General features: G+C 36.2%; 1 protein-coding gene across 5 annotated transcripts in view; it reads left to right on the forward strand.

Moving 5' to 3' along the window:
• FYB1 (FYN binding protein 1) overlaps positions 1 to 18,764 on the forward strand; it is a 150,604-nt gene that overhangs the window by 105,647 nt on the left and 26,193 nt on the right. For all 5 annotated transcript variants that reach the window (XR_012030228.1, XM_072824822.1, XM_072824824.1 and 2 more), the window contains exons 4-9: positions 9,573 to 9,619; positions 11,682 to 11,701; positions 12,141 to 12,175; positions 13,159 to 13,279; positions 16,228 to 16,387; positions 16,891 to 17,035. Coding sequence is in view for 4 of the 5 variants with exons in the window: in XM_072824822.1 (XP_072680923.1) it covers positions 9,573 to 9,619; positions 11,682 to 11,701; positions 12,141 to 12,175; positions 13,159 to 13,279; positions 16,228 to 16,387; positions 16,891 to 17,035 (528 nt within the window). In the remaining variant the exon portion in view is untranslated. The remainder of the gene's footprint in view (positions 1 to 9,572; positions 9,620 to 11,681; positions 11,702 to 12,140; positions 12,176 to 13,158; positions 13,280 to 16,227; positions 16,388 to 16,890; positions 17,036 to 18,764) is intronic.

Below are 18,764 nucleotides of genomic sequence, written 5' to 3' on the forward strand. Positions count from 1 at the left end.
GCCTAGGAAGGACACATTGAGAATTCTTCTTTTGCCAGCACTGGAAATGTATGAAGTTATTTCCCAGAGAAGCCCAGTAGAGACAAGTGTTTATTAGAGAGTTAGCCACATAGGCACTTCAGCCTAACCAATACCAAAATATAAGACTTCCAGAAAGAGAGCAAGTTTTCACCACAAGTTGCATTGTTTATACATACAGTCTAGGCACAACAAGGGACTCTTATCAATTAGGCAATTTCTCATATCAGTGTAGGAAATTTTTTAAAAGCTGAGTTCCCAGATGCAAGCCAAGGGCCAGTCTTGGTGTCAGAGTCCTATAAAATCAGAACTTTAGGCCTGCTGTATTAACCCTTTTTTGCAACCTACTGCCCAGAATCCATTATGATATGGTGGAAAATAAAAAGTTTAAGATGGAAGACAGAATTTCAAGAAGGATCCTGTAGCCTGTATTACAAATTCATAAGGATGCTGGTCAATTTCTCAACTTTTCAGCGAATTCTTGCAAAGTTGAAAAGGGCTTTCCAACTAACTGGGCTCAAATTCTTACTTGTAATATTAATTTCATCAGAAATTGACAAAATCCACCAATTGTAAGAAGCTTTACCTCATCCCTATTTTCATATTATTAAGGACTCCTAATTAGAAAGCCGGATTCATCTAAGAGTTCCTGACTCCACAAAACGCATACTCTCAGAAGAAAAATGAAGAGAAACAAGAGTCTCCTTGGGTGTTATATTACCCAAACAAACAATAATTGGGGAATCTGAAAGTTAATTGTCAGATGGAGAGAATCGAGGGAATGAAAGCTAAACGACATCTATAATTTTCTTTAAGTAAAAATGTAGTGTATAGTGAAAGATTTTCAGGCTCCCATCAGAGAGCTCAAATAAATTCCAAAATGAAGAAATACTTGGATTGGAAACTTTCCCCCAAGTAGGAGAAGCCAGATAAGACACAAAGAAGAAATGAGAGCAAAATGAGTCTTGATGTTCAGACTCAAAAATTTATATTTCATGTGAGAAGGAAATTTATGGGATAATCTTTAAGTAAAATTGTGAGATGTGCTTTTCCTTATGCTGCCACCCTTCAAAGCACAGGCATGGGTGTTTCCCAGATGCTCCCTCTGCCAGCCTGCAAATGCCATTCCTCTCCTCTCCAGTCAAAGGCCACACTCAGGTCAAGCACTCATAGATTTTTTTTTTTTTTTACATTCACTCGGGAATTGTTTTTTTTTTATGCCACTGCTTTGTGCTGTTGTAATAGTTCAGGAAATATCAGTGAACAAAATAAAGATCCCTGCCCACATAAAACAGGGGGCAAGAGACCAAAAGAATAAAAATAATAAACATATAAAGGAGATAGTATGGTAGGAAATACCGAGTAGGAGAAAAGAGAGCAGAGTTAGGTGATGTAGTGGGACAGTGGGATTGGGACAGCAGGTTGAAACTTTAAGGAAGGCAAGGGTAGCTCCCTTTATAGGCAGTTCTACTTGAGCAAAGATTCACGGAAGTGAGGGAGTCAGGCTTGTAGTTATCTTAAGCAAGACCATTCCGGGCAGAGAGAAAAGAGAACAAATGCCTAGAATGTTCAAGGACTAGGAAGAGATTAACTGGTTCTAGAGTAGAGTGAATGAGGGAAAGAATAGTAGGAAAGGATTCAGCTCACATAGAGGCTTGCTGGTCGTAGTTGAGATTGTGGCTCATTTCGGTGAAACAGGAATCACTGAAAAAGACTGAGCAGAGCCGTGATGTTTTGACTTATGTTTTATCAAGATCACCTTAATAGCTATATGAAAAGAGACAATAGGCAAATATTGAAACAAGGAAACTAGTCTGTCGACATTGCAGAAATGCAGGCAGGGTATAGATAAATGGAGATGGTGGCAGTGGAGGTGGTTCTAATCAAAATAGTGGCAGTGGAGGTGGAGAAAGGTATCTAGATTCGGAATATATTTTGAAGGTAGAGACAACAGAATTTGGATTTGGGGTATGAAGGGAAAAGGGGATCAAAGATGGCTCCAGGGCTTTTGGCTTGAGCAACTATAATATAAAGATGATGTTTCTTTCAACTGAAATGGGAGAAGGTGAAAGTGAACACGTTTGGGGGTGGGGAAGATCAGGAGGGCATGGCTATGTTCAATGTCTAAGTGGAGATGCTGAGGCAGCAATTAGGTATAAGAAGTGAAGAGTTTGGGAGAGAGTTCTGGTTCTAAAATATAATTTTGAGAGTCATAGGCATAGATTCCCCACTTAAAATCATGAGACTGTTAAAATCACCAAGGAAGTGAGTACAACCAGAGAGAAGAACCAACCCCTGGGCTCTCCATCTCTACTAGGCCTGAGAGAAAACAAATGAACAGATGAGAGTAAAAAGGAGTAAGCCATAAAATAGGAAGAAAACAAGAGTATGGTGTCCTGGAAACCAAGGAAAGATAGAATTTCCCAGGAGGAGGCCGTGAGAACTGTGTCAGATGCTGCTGAGGGCCAAGTAAGGGAGGGCTGTGGACACTGTGGGGGCGAAATATCCTGAACCTGGGATTTGAGCCTGACTGGAATAGCTTTAGAGGAGTAGGAAAGGAGAGGAACTGGAAAGAACAATTATAGACAACTGTTTCAAGGAGATTTGGGGCAGAAACTAGTGGGGGACATGGAATTGAGATTTGTTTTCTTAAGATGGAAGAAATAACAGTATGTTTGTATGCCCGTGAGAAAGATGCAATGAAGAAGGAAAAATTATAATGGTGACAAGGAGAGGATTCATGAAACAAGGACTAGAGCCACTGGGAAGTAGTGTTCAGGTGAGGGACTGGCTTCCCAGAAGAATAAATGATTGAAAGGTTTACAGTCTTCCAGAGCATGTAGAGTTCCGTATTGCTTATGGCAAGAAAGTGAATTTTTAATTGGTATCAGGGAAGGAATTTCAGGAGATAGGGTCGCTTTTATCACCTGCCTCCCCAGATGTCACATGTAATGGCATCATTCGGATCAGGATGCCTTAAGAATGTGAAAGATTAGGGGATCCCTGGGTGGCGCAGCGGTTTGGCACCTGCCTTTGGCCCAGGGTGGGATCCTGGAGACCCGGGATTGAGTCCCAGGTCAGGCTCCCTGCATGGAGCCTGCTTCTCTCTCTGCCTGTGTCTCTGCCTCTCTCTCTCTCTCTCTCTCTCTCTCTCCATGTCTATCATGAATAAATAAATAAAATCTTGAAAAAATAAAAAATAAAAGAATGTAAAAGATTAGAGGCAGAAGAGAATTAGAAATAATAACCATCTTTAGAAAGAAGATGGTGAGGCCAAAGTTCTGTTTTAAATTGTATTTGTATTTTAAATTATATTTTAAATACAATTTACAATGTACAATTTTAAATTGTATTGTTTCCCCACCTAGTGGTCAGAAGTCAGCTAGTTATATTTTTTTTGCTCTGGTACCCAGACATCAGAAGAGAAACTGAAAGGCATCCTAAGAGCCTGTTTATCACTATTAGTGTTAGATCAACATCTTCTAGTGTAACACGTTTCTTGGCACCACCTTTTAAAATGAATTAGAATTTTAACAGTATAACTAATTCTTCATAGAAAAACAGAACCAATGCTTGAATATTTTAGTATACAAAACAAATGCCACAGTTATTAATAGTAACGAGACAGGAAAAGTGAAGTAATAAGAAATAATAAATACTGGGAAGTGACTAAAGTTGGAAAAGGAAAAGTTGAACGATTCTTACCATGAGATCATTCATGGTCAGCTTCAGATTTGGCTGTAAAATTCGAGAAAAAGTATGAATTTACCATTATAACCTTTTTATAATTAGAAATGCTTAACATTGTCTGGAATTTGAGACTTGCCCTATCAGAAGTGTGCTTATGGGTGGCCTTACCTAACTCCATTTGGAGAGCATTGGCTGAAACGAGTCAGTTTTATAGAGGTCCTCCTGCATTCGATACAGGAAGACAAGTTCCTGAGAAAAGTTCACAGAGAAGTCATAAGATTTTATTCTCAGCGACAGCAGGTATAGAACCAAGTTTCGTGTGCCACTTAGATGCACCCTTCTGTAAAAACCAAAAACCAAAAACGAGAAAACTCCAACAAAGTCATGAATAGCAAATAAGATAGAAAGGTCAAGAGCTTTACATCTTGAAAAGCCAGGAAATAGAGCTCTACGAGCTTTCTAAAAATGGTGGTTGTAATTATTGAATTAATTTTGCCTTTCCTATGTAACCCTGCATGCCATCATGTAAAAACAAAAAAACCAGTGAAAGGTCCTCCTGAGCAGACACATGGTTCTAACAACTGATAAACTTCCTTTTCTTCTTGACCTGCTTAGGTCTATGTGATAGGTGATTGGTTTCATTGTTTGCCTGTATCTTTCAGTGTAGTTTTTCTCAATGCATGCAACACTTTTTTTTTTTTAATAGCTGGTGTCAGTTTCAGTTTATTCTAACATTCACCTATTTCTCTTCTTCATCTTTTTCCCTTTTATTCTTCACTATCATTCTTAGACGATTTCATATTTATTGAACACTTCCATGTGATAGATGGTGAGTTCAGAGTTCTATAAAGTAAACTAAGATTTATATTGCTATTGTGTTGGGTCCATGAAGCAATGTGTGCATACAAGCATTGTCTACAAGTAATAAATGGTTTGTATAAACCTGCAGCCACATATGTGTGAATGTGCTATGCAGGTACTCTCCATTCTGCAATTATTTGTTACTCTTCTAAGTGTTTTAGGAAGTAAACTGTAAGTCCAGTAGTCTTTTTGACTACTATTCTCTTTCAAAAGTGATCATAAACAAGTCACTTTAGTAACAAACGTTAATTTAGTTTCTTAGTATTGCTGGGGCATAATTAATTCATCAAAAAAAATCAAAGTCCTATACATGACTGGAATTATTCTAGTAGTGCTCTAAAAATGACAGTCATAATAATAAATTAACTAACAAACTGACAATCTCTTTCTTCTAGTCTTGTAGTAGGAAGAGAGACCTCTAAGCAATTACTCTATAATTATAGTGATACAGAATAATCACTGTAATGGAGCAATGTATGACACATAGAAGCAGCAACTGTGTGGGCCTAGGGCATTGGAGATAACTTCACAGAGAAGAGAGTGTTTCAGGAGAGGCTTAAAGATTAAGGAGGGTCACAAACGGGATGATAAGGAGAAAGATTATTCTAGGAGAGGAAAACAGAGTGGGTAAAGCAGAGAGGAACAAGAAACTAGAGAGTGTTCAGAGAGTGAGTAAATATTAATAAGTGAAAAAAGATGATGTAAGAGGAAATATGAAAAATATATTCTAAAAGAACAGGGTCAGGGGCACCTGGGTGGCTCAGTGGTTGAGCCTCTACCCTTTGACTCAGGTCGTTAACCCCTGGGGTCCTGGGATCAAGTCCCACATCAGGGCCTCTGTGGGAGCCTGCTTTCTCCCTCTGTCTGTGTCTCTGCCTCTGTCTCTATGTCTCTTATGAATGGATAAATAAAATATTAAAAAAAAAAAAAGGACAGGGCTGGTCATAAGAACCTTGTATACCATGAAAAGGGCTATAGATTTTATTCTGTAGAATGTCAGTATATTTCGACATCTAAGGTATGTACATCTTTTACTTTTAATTCTCAATTCATTAAAGTTAATAATGCAAAGGCCTAATTTATTTTAAGTACTTAAATTCACGTAGCTTGCTATCTTATTTATACATCTAGTAATTTTTATTTAAGTGGGAATAATTATTGTCCTTGGGATCTTTGACTAATGATTGGACAGTTCAGGTTAAATTCTTTTAAATGGATACTCATGTTTAAAAATTTAGTTTTAATTACTCCGGTCCATGTTTTACATTGCATATATAAATCATTGCATATATATTGAATTTTTTAAGCATTTCAAAAACCCAAATGAACAAATGTTAATAACTGCACTAAGCAAAATCTTCCCCAAAACTTAAATGACTCGTAAATCCATCAAAGCATGTCCAGTTCTCTTAAATATCCCAGTTGTATTTGCAATGAGATTTTTCTTATCCCTTTTAAGAAACACATTTATTTTGAAAAATTTTATAAAAGGCAGATATATAAAAGCCAGTAAGAACAGTATAATGAGCACCCATGTCCCCTGCACCAACTTCAACAATTAAATAAATTCATCACCAATCTTGTTTCATCAATATCCCCACCCACTTCCCTCTTTCATATTATTTTGAAACTAATACCAAATAAATAGAATTCTATTCATGAATATTTTGGTGGGTATCCCTAAAAATTAGACTCTATATGTTAATATAAAGATCAAGCCTGTGTTCAAATTTACAATTATCTCTTAAATTGAGTGTATGTGGTTTTTTAAGTTTGTTCGAACAAGAATTTATATAAAGTCTACACATTTTCTTTAGCTTATACATTTGCAATTCTCTTTCAAGCTATAAGTCTATCCTCTATCACTTTATTAACTTATTGTAATTTACTTGTTGAAGAAATCAAGTTGTTTATGGGCGCTATAGTTAACCACAGTCTAGATTTTGCTGAGTGCTTTCCTATGGTATAGCTTACGTGTTTCTCTCTCCTCTGTATTTCCTCTAAATTGACAGTTGGAGGCAGAGGTGGCTTAATCAAATTTAGTTCTAATGTTTTTGGTAAGACTACTTCCTAGGTGATGGTGTATTCTTTTATCAGAAGCTTGTAATGTCAGGTTGACTCTCCTTTTTTGATGTGAGTAGCTGTTGACACTCAACATTGACACAATTGAAGAATCCATACTTATCAACTAAACTAAAAAGTCTAAATAACAAATTTTAAATTAGTTTGACATATCTAACTCAATATTTGCTAATGTAACATATCTCTTAAATATTATAAATACTTAAAATATTGAACATAGATACACTGTCCCAATGATTAAACCTCATTTCACAAATTTTGTACCACGTTTGACTTACTTCCTCATTTCTGTATTTAATTCTGAATTTCTCAGGGACTAAAAAGATTCACTAAAGGAAGTAAGTGTCTTTTTTATGATCAAGCTAATGAGTTGATTAATTGGGCCTTTACACTTACCTAAGTTAAAAGCTAAGAATATATAAGTTAAATTTTAAAATTTCAAATTTGTGAGTTGCCTGGGTCACTCAGGTTAAACATCTGCCTTCAGCTCAGGTCAAGATCTTAGGGTCCTAGGATCTAGCCCCGCATAGGACTCTCTGCTCATCGGGGAGTCTGCTTCTCCCTCACCCTCTGTGCTCTCTCTCTCTCTCTCTCTCTTCCTAACTCCATCTCAAATCAGTAAATAAAATATTTCTTTAAAATTAAAAAAATAAAATTTCAAATTTGTTTAGATGTAAGTTTATTGGATCAACTATTGATGACCGCATATGTTTACTGTCTCAGGTGAAGACTGAGACACATATATCTATGGCAACTCTTCCTGAGCCACAAGTGTACCCACTGAGCTTGCTTTTTGGTCTAAGGGATAACAAGGCACTTCCAGCCCACATTCTTCAAATGGGGTTAGTTTTGCAACCAGCATCTCTTGGGTTTTAGTAATATTCTTTCCTAATTCTTTAAGTGGCTTAAGTAGTGAATATGAGAATGATATAATCATATTTTACATTAGATCATTTTGGCAGCAAAATAGAGAAAGGACTGTAAGGGTGGAGAAGATGGAGAACAATGCCAGCACTAGACGATGGGGCATTTGGCCACTGCAAGAGTCCATGCTAGTGATGCTATGATTGTGTCCTTGTGTCTAGCAGGAAAGAGGAGAGAGATGGAGGGAGAAAGTGAATTATAGGAGATATTAAATATACGGAATTGACAGAACATGATTAATTTAATTTGGAACTGAAGAGTGAGAAACAAGGATGACTTTGAGGCTAAGGTGGATATGTTGGACTGTGGTGCCATTCACTAGGATAAGAAACCTAGTAGGAAAAATAGGTTGCTGGGATAGAAGAGGGCAGCCTCAGTTTCTGCGATGTGACTAGAGAACTGGCTGTGAGACATTCAAGTAAAGATATGTATATATGAGTCTGAAACTCAGAAAAGAGGCCTGCACTGAAGATGTCAATGAAAGTCAACAACATTGAGAGAACAAGTGAAGCTGTGGGCATATCTGAGACCATTCAGGGACAGATATAGAGTAGAAAAAAACAGGAAGCCAAGACCAGAACTTCATCACTTAAAGGGGATGTCAAAGGAAAATAAACCCACCAAGGAAATTGTGGGATTGTGGTTAGAAAGACAAGAAATGAGCCAGGAAACAGGAGATTCTAGGAAGGCAAAATGCCCCAAACTGTTAAGGGCCACAAAATAATCAGCTAACATGCAGACTGACAGGTGTCCTAGATTTGGTGAGTAACTCCTTTAAGAGTGGTTTCAGCAAAGGGTCGCCAATAGAAGCCAGAGTGTGGTCATGGAGAATTGAGTAGAAGGAAAAGAAATCAAGTCTGTGAGCACAGACAGCCCTCGACTTTGGCTGGGAAAAGGAGGACTATCTGTGGTAATCTGGAGGATTTAGAAAGGTAAAGAGAAGAGTTTGGCCTTTATGAATGAGAATCACTTGGGCAGAGGGAGAAAACAAAATGTGAGATATTTAGAAACAGGGGAGTGAAAGAAGGGGAATAGTAACAATAATATAAATAATATGATGATGCGCAGAAGAAAGAAGGAAAAGGGTGTAAAACACTGATAATTTGGATAGAATTAAAAACACAGGTGGTGTGTTCTTGATTAGAAGATAAGAACAAGTTTGGGTTAAAGGAATATATTTTATTAAGAGAATTCACATCTAGTAACTACTTTTTATCGGTGAAATGTGAAACAAGATAATCTGATTTTAGGGGAGAGGAAAGGGACAGGAGATTTGAAGAAAACAGTGAAGGTTTTGAATAGCCATTGAGAAGGATGGGAGGGAAGGTTCACTAGGAAAAGGTATGTAGGATTATAGAATAATGTTGAGGGTAAGGTTGAGATTGAATGCCATTTGTAATATCAGGATCAGAGAAATAGCAATTTTCTCCAGCTATGCTAATTGACCTGAGAATAAAAATAGAAAATATAGATGGTTGCATAAATCATTAGGGATCTGTGGGGTCCAGATATTGGTAACTATTAAGAGTAGTTGGAGTGAAGTGGTTCGGAATGAGGCACCTTGGAGTCCAAGCCACAAACAACAGAAGTCAAGCCAGGTGGAGAACATCTGGAAAGAAGGAGTCAAGGTTTAGAACTAATTCTCTTTGGTATCTATGTGATAAAACCAATCAAATGCCTCAGAATCCCAGAATTGAAGTATTGAGATACTGCCATTTTAATAGAAAACATTACTGCCCTGAAGCAATGGATTAATTTTATACATCTACTGTGAATGGATAGAACTGTCCTCAAGCTCCCTGATTTTTGCCTCAGTAGCAGCATAAATAAGAGGCTAAAGGCCATTCTAATAACTTCCAAAGTTTTAAACAGGAGTAGAAATTAAAGAGAAAATAATTTTAAAATGATCCTTTTACTCTTTTGTTTTGTTTTGTGTTTCATTGTAAGGTGAGCATCTACTTGCTCCATTTTTACTTTCTCTTCTTTCTTGCTTTCAGAAGCCCTATAAATGAAGAAAATCAAGATGGTGTCATGCACTCTGATGGTAAGAGGCAAAAACATGTTTTATTTATTTATTTATGTGTTACCTCAGATACAGATTTAGTTAATCATTCTGATAGGGTCACTATTGGGCCATTGTCATCCTTGGTCCACGCAAGACCCCTCTCGCCTTACTTACATATGTAGCCCCTTTTATCTCTATCCTTTGTTTCCAACCAGAGACAAATATTCTAATATATTTAATGAGTGTCTATTTGTACATATGCTTTGCATACTCTTGTATGTGTACATATTTCAATTTAAATAAACAGTATATTATAGCTCACTCTACTCTTTTTTTCTTTTTTTACACTCAGCATAATGTGTGTTAGGGGACCCACCCATGTTACTATATGTATAATATAATTTGTTAACTACAGCATAGTACCCCACGGCATGAATCCTATGCATTCACATTTTACTTCCAATTCACTGGTATTTACAAATAATAATTCAGTGTATGTTCTTGTCCACATTCCCATGTGGACCTCTGAGAGACTCTCGTTAAAATATATATCCAGTAGTGGAATGGCTGTTCATAAGCTATGGAATATTCATCTGACTGATTAGGACTGGAGTGCTCTCCAGGAAAGCTGCATCTGTGTGTACTCCCATCAGCAGGGCATGAAGATTCCAAGATGCCTATCTTTCGCCAATGCCTAGTATTATTCAGCTTTTTAATTTCAGGTCTCTTATATATAAAATGATAACTCACTTCATTTTCATATTTCTACTTGATATTGGGTCTGAGTACTTAGTTTGTGTATTATTAGCCTTTGTGGTTTCCTTTTCTGTAACTTGCCCGTTCATATCCTTTAACCACTTTTTCCTTGGAGTTGATATCCTTGCAGGAGTTCCTGCGTATTTCAGATATTAATCCCATGTCAGATGCATGGGACTATCTTCTCTCATCCTGTCCATTGTCTATTAACCCAAACTGCCCTTCACTGAACATAAATGAATTTTCATATAATCAAATTAATTATTACATTGCAACTCGTTTTTTAAAGTTTTAGTTAAGAAGTCCTGTCTCTAAAAAATAAAAATATTATCTTCTATTTTCTGCTATGAACTTCACCCCTTATATCTGAGTCTTTGATGTCTTTGCAGTCCACCTTTGAGGAGTTAGTAGAAACCCGGATTTACTGCCTCATCTATGAAGCCAGTTTTCCCATTACCATACTTTGAAATCCATCATTTTCTCAACATTTTATAATGCTATCTTTATACTACATCAACTCTATAGGTGTGTGTCTATGTTTATATATGTGTGTGTGTGTGTAATACCTGTGTATGTAAGAGTGTATGTAAATTTATGCATTTGTCTCTGAGCTCTCTGCTCTATTCCACTGGTCTATGTGTTTCTACAACCAACACCACACAGTTTTTTATTATTGTTGCTCTAGATTATGTCATATATCTAATAATTAATTGATATCACTAAACACTTGAATAGTAAAGTTTTTTTTTGAGAGAGCATGAGCATGAGTGGGGGGAGGGGCAGAGGGAGAAAGAAAATTAAGCAGGCTCCACACCCCACTTGGAAACCAATGCTGGGCTCAGTCTCATGACCCTGAGATCATGACCTGAGCTGAAACCAAGAGTTGGCCGCTTTACTAACTGAGCCACCCAGGTGCCCCAGTAAAGTATCTTTAAAAAAAAAACTAATTAACTTGATTTGCCTGATACATGAATCCAAATCCTTGGGAGAAAATAAGTCAAAAAGTACAAACTAATTGTGATTTACCTATGTTATAATACTTGTGTTCTATATAAGCCCATAAAACTGAATGTGCATGCCTTTCATAAAGAAGATTAAAAGTCTTCATTATTTTTTGGCTTTTGAATTATTTTATGAAAGCCAGTGAAATGATTCTATACTTAAATTACAAGTATGGAAAAGGCCATAGTAAATATCTAAGCTACATAGTCTATTTTGTACTTATATATCTTTGATAAAGCATAAGTTCTGTTAGATTATGTACTGTTTTGAATATGTCTAATAATTCTGTACTAAAGTGCTTTTTAATTATATTACACTTTATTCTCTTTTTAAAACCCTTTAGGTCCTGGAAATCTAGATGAGGTCAGTTTTTTCCCCCCTTTTGATATTATATAGCTTAACTAAAATACTTAACAATTGCTGTGATTCATATTCTATCGACATAAGCCAGCAAATGAAAACTGTTACGAGTAACAATGGTATTTTCCCATTTATAATAATATTTCATCTAAAATGCTTGAGACATTAATCAATCATTACACTGACTCACAGTAATTTTGTAGCACTGAACATAAACTTAAGTCTGGCTACACATCTGACTTATATAGCAGAAAATAAAATAAGATCTTTTTGTGCTTACTTTTCCAGTCTATCTCTTGAAAGAAAAAAAATATTTTAAATAAGACAAATTTACATACACTTAAATTCATGCTTATTTTACTAAGTAGTTGATCAATGTAATATGTGTATGTTCCCTTTTTGAATAATTAAAATTAATCATTATTAATGTTTTTCTTGACAGGAACAAGACAGTGAAGGAGAAACATATGAAGACATGTATGAATTATATTTTTTACCATGATTTTTTTCCCCTTGAAAATGAATAGTATGATTTCTATGAGGAGGAAGAATGGATGGATATTCAATACCTAGGGAGGAAAGGCTTTATTGTTCCAATGAATAGCATACAATGATAACCTTTATTTCAATACAAAGGACTAAAGTCTCTTTGTCTAAAACTTTTACGGAGGCCTCTCAAAAATGTTCTGTGAGAGGCCAGGGACCCAAAGCTACTGGATAGACCACAGGCAGAGGATCACTGAACCAGGAATCTGTACATCTTGCTCAGTGTGTCCTTGGGGAAATGAATTCATTTATATGTTACAACTTCCCCACCTAGGCAGTACTTCACCTCATGAGGGTGCTATGAGAAACAATTTACCACAGCACCAGATGGCAAAGTTTCAACCTGCTAAAGCAGGAAGATGTTAAAAATAGCTCTAAAATGGGTTTCTGGGATAGGCCAGGACTAAGAAATTTCTGGAAATTGAGTGAAAGGAGAAATAAATATATTACCTTATTTTTTCTTTTGTTGCTTTAAATGTATTAATTTTCTGTACTTGGTTCTTATATAACCAATTCGGACTAAAATTTCTGAACTAAGGTTTGCATGTATGCATATGTGCATACTCTGTACCTGTGAGTGCATGCACATGAAAGAGAGAGAAAAAGAAAGAGAGAGATTACTAGTATTCATGATGATATGCAGCAAGAATTGGGCCTTTATAAGCATGCCTTCCACTTGCTAGCACAGGTTGTGAGGGGAAGCAGAGCCTTGGGAAGGTATCCTCATTTGTATGCCTTCTACTGGATTTAAGAACAGTCTCACACACTCAGGAATTTCAACAACCCCTGGCTTTATAACCTCATCAATACTGTCAGGCACTGTATTCTGTGGTAGGTAGGAACCTCTGGATGTGTGAGCTATAACACATTGGTGCTTGCAAAGGCCAAAACAACCTAACAATTTTTATCCACAGAGAAGCATCCAAAGAAAGAGAGAAAAAAAGGGAAAAGGAGGAAAAGAAGAGATTAGAGTTGGAGAAAAAAGAACAGAAAGAGCGAGAAAAGAAAGAACAAGAAATAAAGAAGAAATTTAAAGTAAGAGCTTGCTTGCTGATGGGTAAAACAAGAATGATCTCTTTTTATACCTTTCACACAAAAGGGGTACCATTCTTGAAAACTTGCATGGTTGGAGAATTACTTAATTGTTATTTCCTTTAAAAAGCAACTACCTTTATAACAGTAATTATTTTGTCCAATATGCTCCCTTAGATACCTTCAGTAAAAATGGAATATGATAAAATCCAAATAAAAATGGTGGCTTATGATTAGTGAGCACCTAGGAAATTTTATGTTGATTGAGTGAATGAGTTGCTCACACCCAGCTTGGCTCTCATCATTTCACATTTGATATTAACCTACTTGTAGTATGAGCTCGGACCACACACACAGATATCCCTGTGGCATGTATCACAATCATACAAGGGACACAAATGGATGAACCAGACCTGTCTCAGAGTAAAGTTGCTATGAACTACTCTCTCTGCTGGTGTCTAGGCAGGACTTACATTTTTGCCGTTATTTTTAGCTTATATGTGTTGATTTCTGACACCCACTTTTTCTCATCACTCTTTCTTCACCTGGACTTCTGACCTCTCTTTTTTCTGATTTCTGATTTCTAATTGTATGACTCCTATTACTACCACCAACACTACACTGCCAGGCTATCCCCTCTTGGCTACACCATCTTTGATGACATGTCCCATCTGACACAGGTCTGGTGTGTTAGCTATATTGAAGGTGATTATATGAATGACAGAACTATTCTTCACTACAAAAAGGATTCATGTCAAGATTCCTTTAAACATTTAATTCCTCTGAAACATTTAATATACAGTTTGATTTATAAAAATTTGATTTCTGTTTAACTCCCCAGTTTATTTATTGTATTAAAACAAAGGTTCAACAGCATGGTACAGGAAAAAACATAAAGCTTAGAGTCAATTGGACAGATGTGGATTTAAATTCCAGCTGCCTGTGTGAGTTATGTGATGGTGGGCATGTTATTGAATTTCCCTAAACCTCAGATTCTTCTTCTGTTGTTGTTGTTGTTCTTATTCTTTAAAGTGAGAATAAATGATACCTCTTCTGAAAGTTTATTGTGCAATTAAATAAATTAATGTATGTAAGGCACTATATCTGCTAAGGTTCTCATAAAATTTCCAAAAAGCTTACTATATATAAGTAAAATTAAGATTTAAGTATGACCATTAAGACATTTTACCCATACAGATGTATGGGTACCAATGTTCATATTTTTCAAGTGGCAAATATGAAAAATTAATTTCTCAAATAAAAGTCTTCATAACACACTTTTATGAAGGGACTTTATAATTTTGTGTTTCTTTTGGAGAAAGCAATTTTGCATTGTTTCACTAATTCATTCAAATAACATTTTTAATAAGAAAAAAATAGTTTTTGGAAATCTTACCACTAAATATGAACTCAAAGTTTGTAAAGACTAGGATTTCACAAGCTGTAGTCCTTCCACAAAAATGTTAAAAGATGTTAAATTAAAGAAATTAAATAAATGTGAGAACCATTACAATAGTACCATATTTCATCAATTTTAAGACACAGAATATTTCACATTTTAAAATTCTGAAATTCGGCTGCATCTTAACATCATTGGCATATTATAATTTAAATAAGCTGTTTATCTCTTCATGGTACATAATTGATAATAGGTCTCACAATTCATGACATCATAAATGTAATAAGACGAGCAGAACTGCTTCAAAAAAATCACAATCCATATTTGCATTTCAAAAGATTCAAGAAATTGTGTTGAAAAAGATGCAAATTTAGGATTAGGAAGTTAGGTCTTTAGGATTCATGTTCTAAACTAGATTACAGTAGTTCCTCTTATTCACAGGTCATACATTCCCAGACCCCCAGGGGATGCCTGAAAACATGGATAGTACTGAATACTTATATATTCTGTTTCCTCCTCTACATATATACTTAGGATAAAGTTTCACTTATAAATTAGGCACAATAAGAGACTAACAATAACTAATAATGAAGTAGAACAATTGTAACGCTATATCATAATAAAAGTTACTGCAAGTGGTCTGTTGCTCTCAAAATAGTTTATTGTACCGCACTCACCTGTCTTATGATGACATGAGATGATAACGTTCCTGCACAATGAGATGAAATGAGGTGAATGGCTTAGGCATTGCAACACAGTTTTAAGCTACTATTGATCTGACAATAGATCAGAAGGAGAATCATCTGTTTCTAGACCACAGTTGACCACAAGGTAGCTGAAACCCTGGAAGACATAACCACAAAGGAGGGAGTACTGTATTCTCCTGCTGTCATGAAACCACTACACTGTCCAGGATATTAATTTTCAAAACCTCACATAACATTTGTTTGCTATTTTTTTATTTACAAAGCTATTTGTAAAATGGTATCTGTTTATAGCGGGTAATGTCTAGGTTTATAGAAAGACAACACCACAAATTTGGGGGGGGAAGAAAGAAAATGCTTTTCCCACAAGTACAACCCACCATCACCACCTTCCCTTCCCTTTGCTGTTTGAAGCCTGAAAAGAACCATCAGAATAACCACACAATGCAAAGATGGGGAGAAAAACCTCCATCTACCAAGCAGACCACCAGCATATCCCGTAAAAACCATAGCACCCAGCATGTGTTGTTGTACATAAGTGGTGTTCAGGTATTAGTGGATTCCCCTGCAAGCCTTTTACAGGCTTCTAAGGTCAACAGATCATCGCTACTCTCTCGGGCCCCAAGCACATGCTTACCTGTTCGTTGCTGGCCCTGCCTCACCTCTGTGATTTTCCCCTCATCCCTCTTAGGAGAACATTCATCAGGAATGACATTCACCGTCAGTTTCTAGTATGTGGTAAATCGACTGGTTGGCTAGTCATGGACGTACTGTCTTTCAAAACTCCATTCCTAAGAGATTTTCTGAATAGTAAGAAAGCCTGTTGTGATTGTTCCCTCTCTTTGCAGCTAACGGGCCCTATTGAAGTCATCCATCAGGCAAAAGCTTGCTGTGATGTCAAAGGAGGGAAGAATGAACTGAGCTTCAAGCAAGGAGAGCAAATTGAAATAATCCGCATCACAGACAATCCTGAAGGAAAATGGCTGGGCAGGACAGCAAGGGGGTCATGTGCGTGCAAATTTTCCTCTGACTTCAAAGTGTTGGTTTTTTTCAAGACAATATTAAATATGCAAATTCTCTTAAGTTAGGAAGAGTATTTTACAGGGTGGACAAAAAAAAGAAAATTTAAGATGACAGGGACAGCCCCATCTTCACCTCATCTGCGTTATTCTCTTAGTAGGGAACCATGTAGATATTTATATTATTCCAGGGAGGAACAAGGAGCAGGAGGTTCCTCATTGATTCTAAGAGGGGGAAAAAAAATGATTCACATGAGTCACTTTGGAATCTTTAAAATAGGCTCTAGGCTTACCACAAACCACAACGGCCTAAGACTTTGACAAAGTCCAGTCAAACGTGTCTACATCGGAAGTCTATAAACCAGAAACACACACAAGGAAATGAAGGGAAATTATAAAGAGCAAATTGCAATTAATATTTTATTTACAACTTGGAGATACCGAAACTACAGTTACAGTTACCTAAACATAAGTCCTTCCTCCTTTTGGCAGATGGCTATATTAGAACGACTGCTGTCGAGATTGACTATGATTCTCTGAAAGTGAAGAAAACTTCTCTGGGTGCTCTTGCATCAAGAGCTCTTGAAGATGACCAGGAGGTGTATGATGACGTTGCAGAGCAGGATGATGTTAGCAGGTATGTCCAAATACAAATTGTAAAACAGATCAGACTGTCCTCTTGTCAGAGATTATGTATTGTAAGATCCTAGAATTTTACTCTCCCTATTTCCTACTGCTCACTATCACTAAATTACCATTACAATTCAGATACTCCAAAGTCGGTGCCAGATCATTTGAAACCTAGTCTTTTATTTTGCTGTTTTGTAATATTCATTCTGATTTGATCTTAGAGCTATGCCTAAATTAAATATGATTTTGCAAAATATGGAGCATGAGATATAAAATTCTCTTTGTCTCATCTTCGTCCTTCCTGCTTTTCTATTTTCCTTCTCCTTTCATTCCTTCCTTCCTCCATTATCTCCCTTTCTGGGTAAAGCCATAACCCCTTCAAGTTGAAGGAAGAAGAGGATGTTAGGAATTCTTGGTTTTTTGTGCCCGTTTTGTAGAATTGGGAAACATCCACTATGATCTCGAAACATAAAATCTGTGCTAGATCCTCACTTGGGTCAAAGTGAGTCTGCATTCTTTATAACTCAAATTGCAAAGAAAAAAATTGCTTCAATTATCAAATATTTTTAAAACATAAAATGATCAAAATAGTAATATACTTATTAATATACTTATAAAATCTATGAAGAATTCAGTTTCCCTCCTATAGTTGTTCACTTTGTGTCACCGGTTAAACTCGCTGTGTTGCTTTCTGGCAGGTTTGTCTTTCTTAACAGGCTGCAGTGCCTTCTTGTCATTTTTGATATATGTTGCATTATTTATGATAAATTTAATAAATATGCCATAAATTATGCAATATATATCAAAATATGCAATGTATGCACTAAAGTTTACAGAACATAAATTGGCTTTAGTAATCAGAAACGCTCTGACCTAGTTTGGGAGTCTATAAATGCCATTTTTTTAGGTCAAAGTTTTAAAAGGCCATATTCTGAGATTTATAGAATTTTCTGTATATGAGTATGTCATCCTGCCTATTTTCAGTGTATATGCTTTATGCTTTATATTTTATTTATTTTAAAAATGTTTTTCTCTTATTTTGAGATTAAAGAACAGCAATATTAATAAATACATATTTATGATGCAGACACTGAAGAAAAAATAGCAAATCCATGAAAAGGAGTGACATTCTTAAAATGAAGAATTATTTAATCGTAATAGGCAACTATTTCCCCAAACTAATACTATTGTCTTTTCCATTGTATGGAGTCCATAGATACTGCTACTCTAGAGGACAGGCTCTAATTAGTAAGCATGTAGCAGAAAAAGAGTCTATTTAATGAAATGGAGTTGGAGGAAGTATATGGTTTTAAGACTCAATATCTTAAACAAATATAGCACCACAATACTGACTAGCATCTATGTCACCCTTATGCATATTTAATAAGAAAATGAAAGAAGAGAAAATGAAAACACAAGTTTTGTTTTTTGTTTTGGGGGGTTTTTTTTTTGAAGCTACAGCTGCTGCCGGCAGAGAGCTCACAACAGAGCAGGCTTTGTCCTTAGTAGAACAAGGAAAGATGCTGAGTACAGCCGGCAGCTTGCCCTGGCGAGAGTAGGAGAAAGCACCATCCTCTTCTTCCCCTTCTCCAGATGCCTCCTTGGGTCCTTGCCTGCTTCACCTGCTCTTTCCGGATTCCTCTGGGGTAGAGGGACTGACTGTGCACTTCAAATTCTGTGAGCAGACAGGATGCTTAAAAGCACAGATTCTGACAGCTATCCTTCTCCTTTTTTTC

Source organism: Canis lupus, chromosome 4 (genome assembly GCF_048164855.1).
Source record: "Canis lupus baileyi chromosome 4, mCanLup2.hap1, whole genome shotgun sequence".
Lineage (NCBI taxonomy): Eukaryota > Metazoa > Chordata > Mammalia > Carnivora > Canidae > Canis > Canis lupus.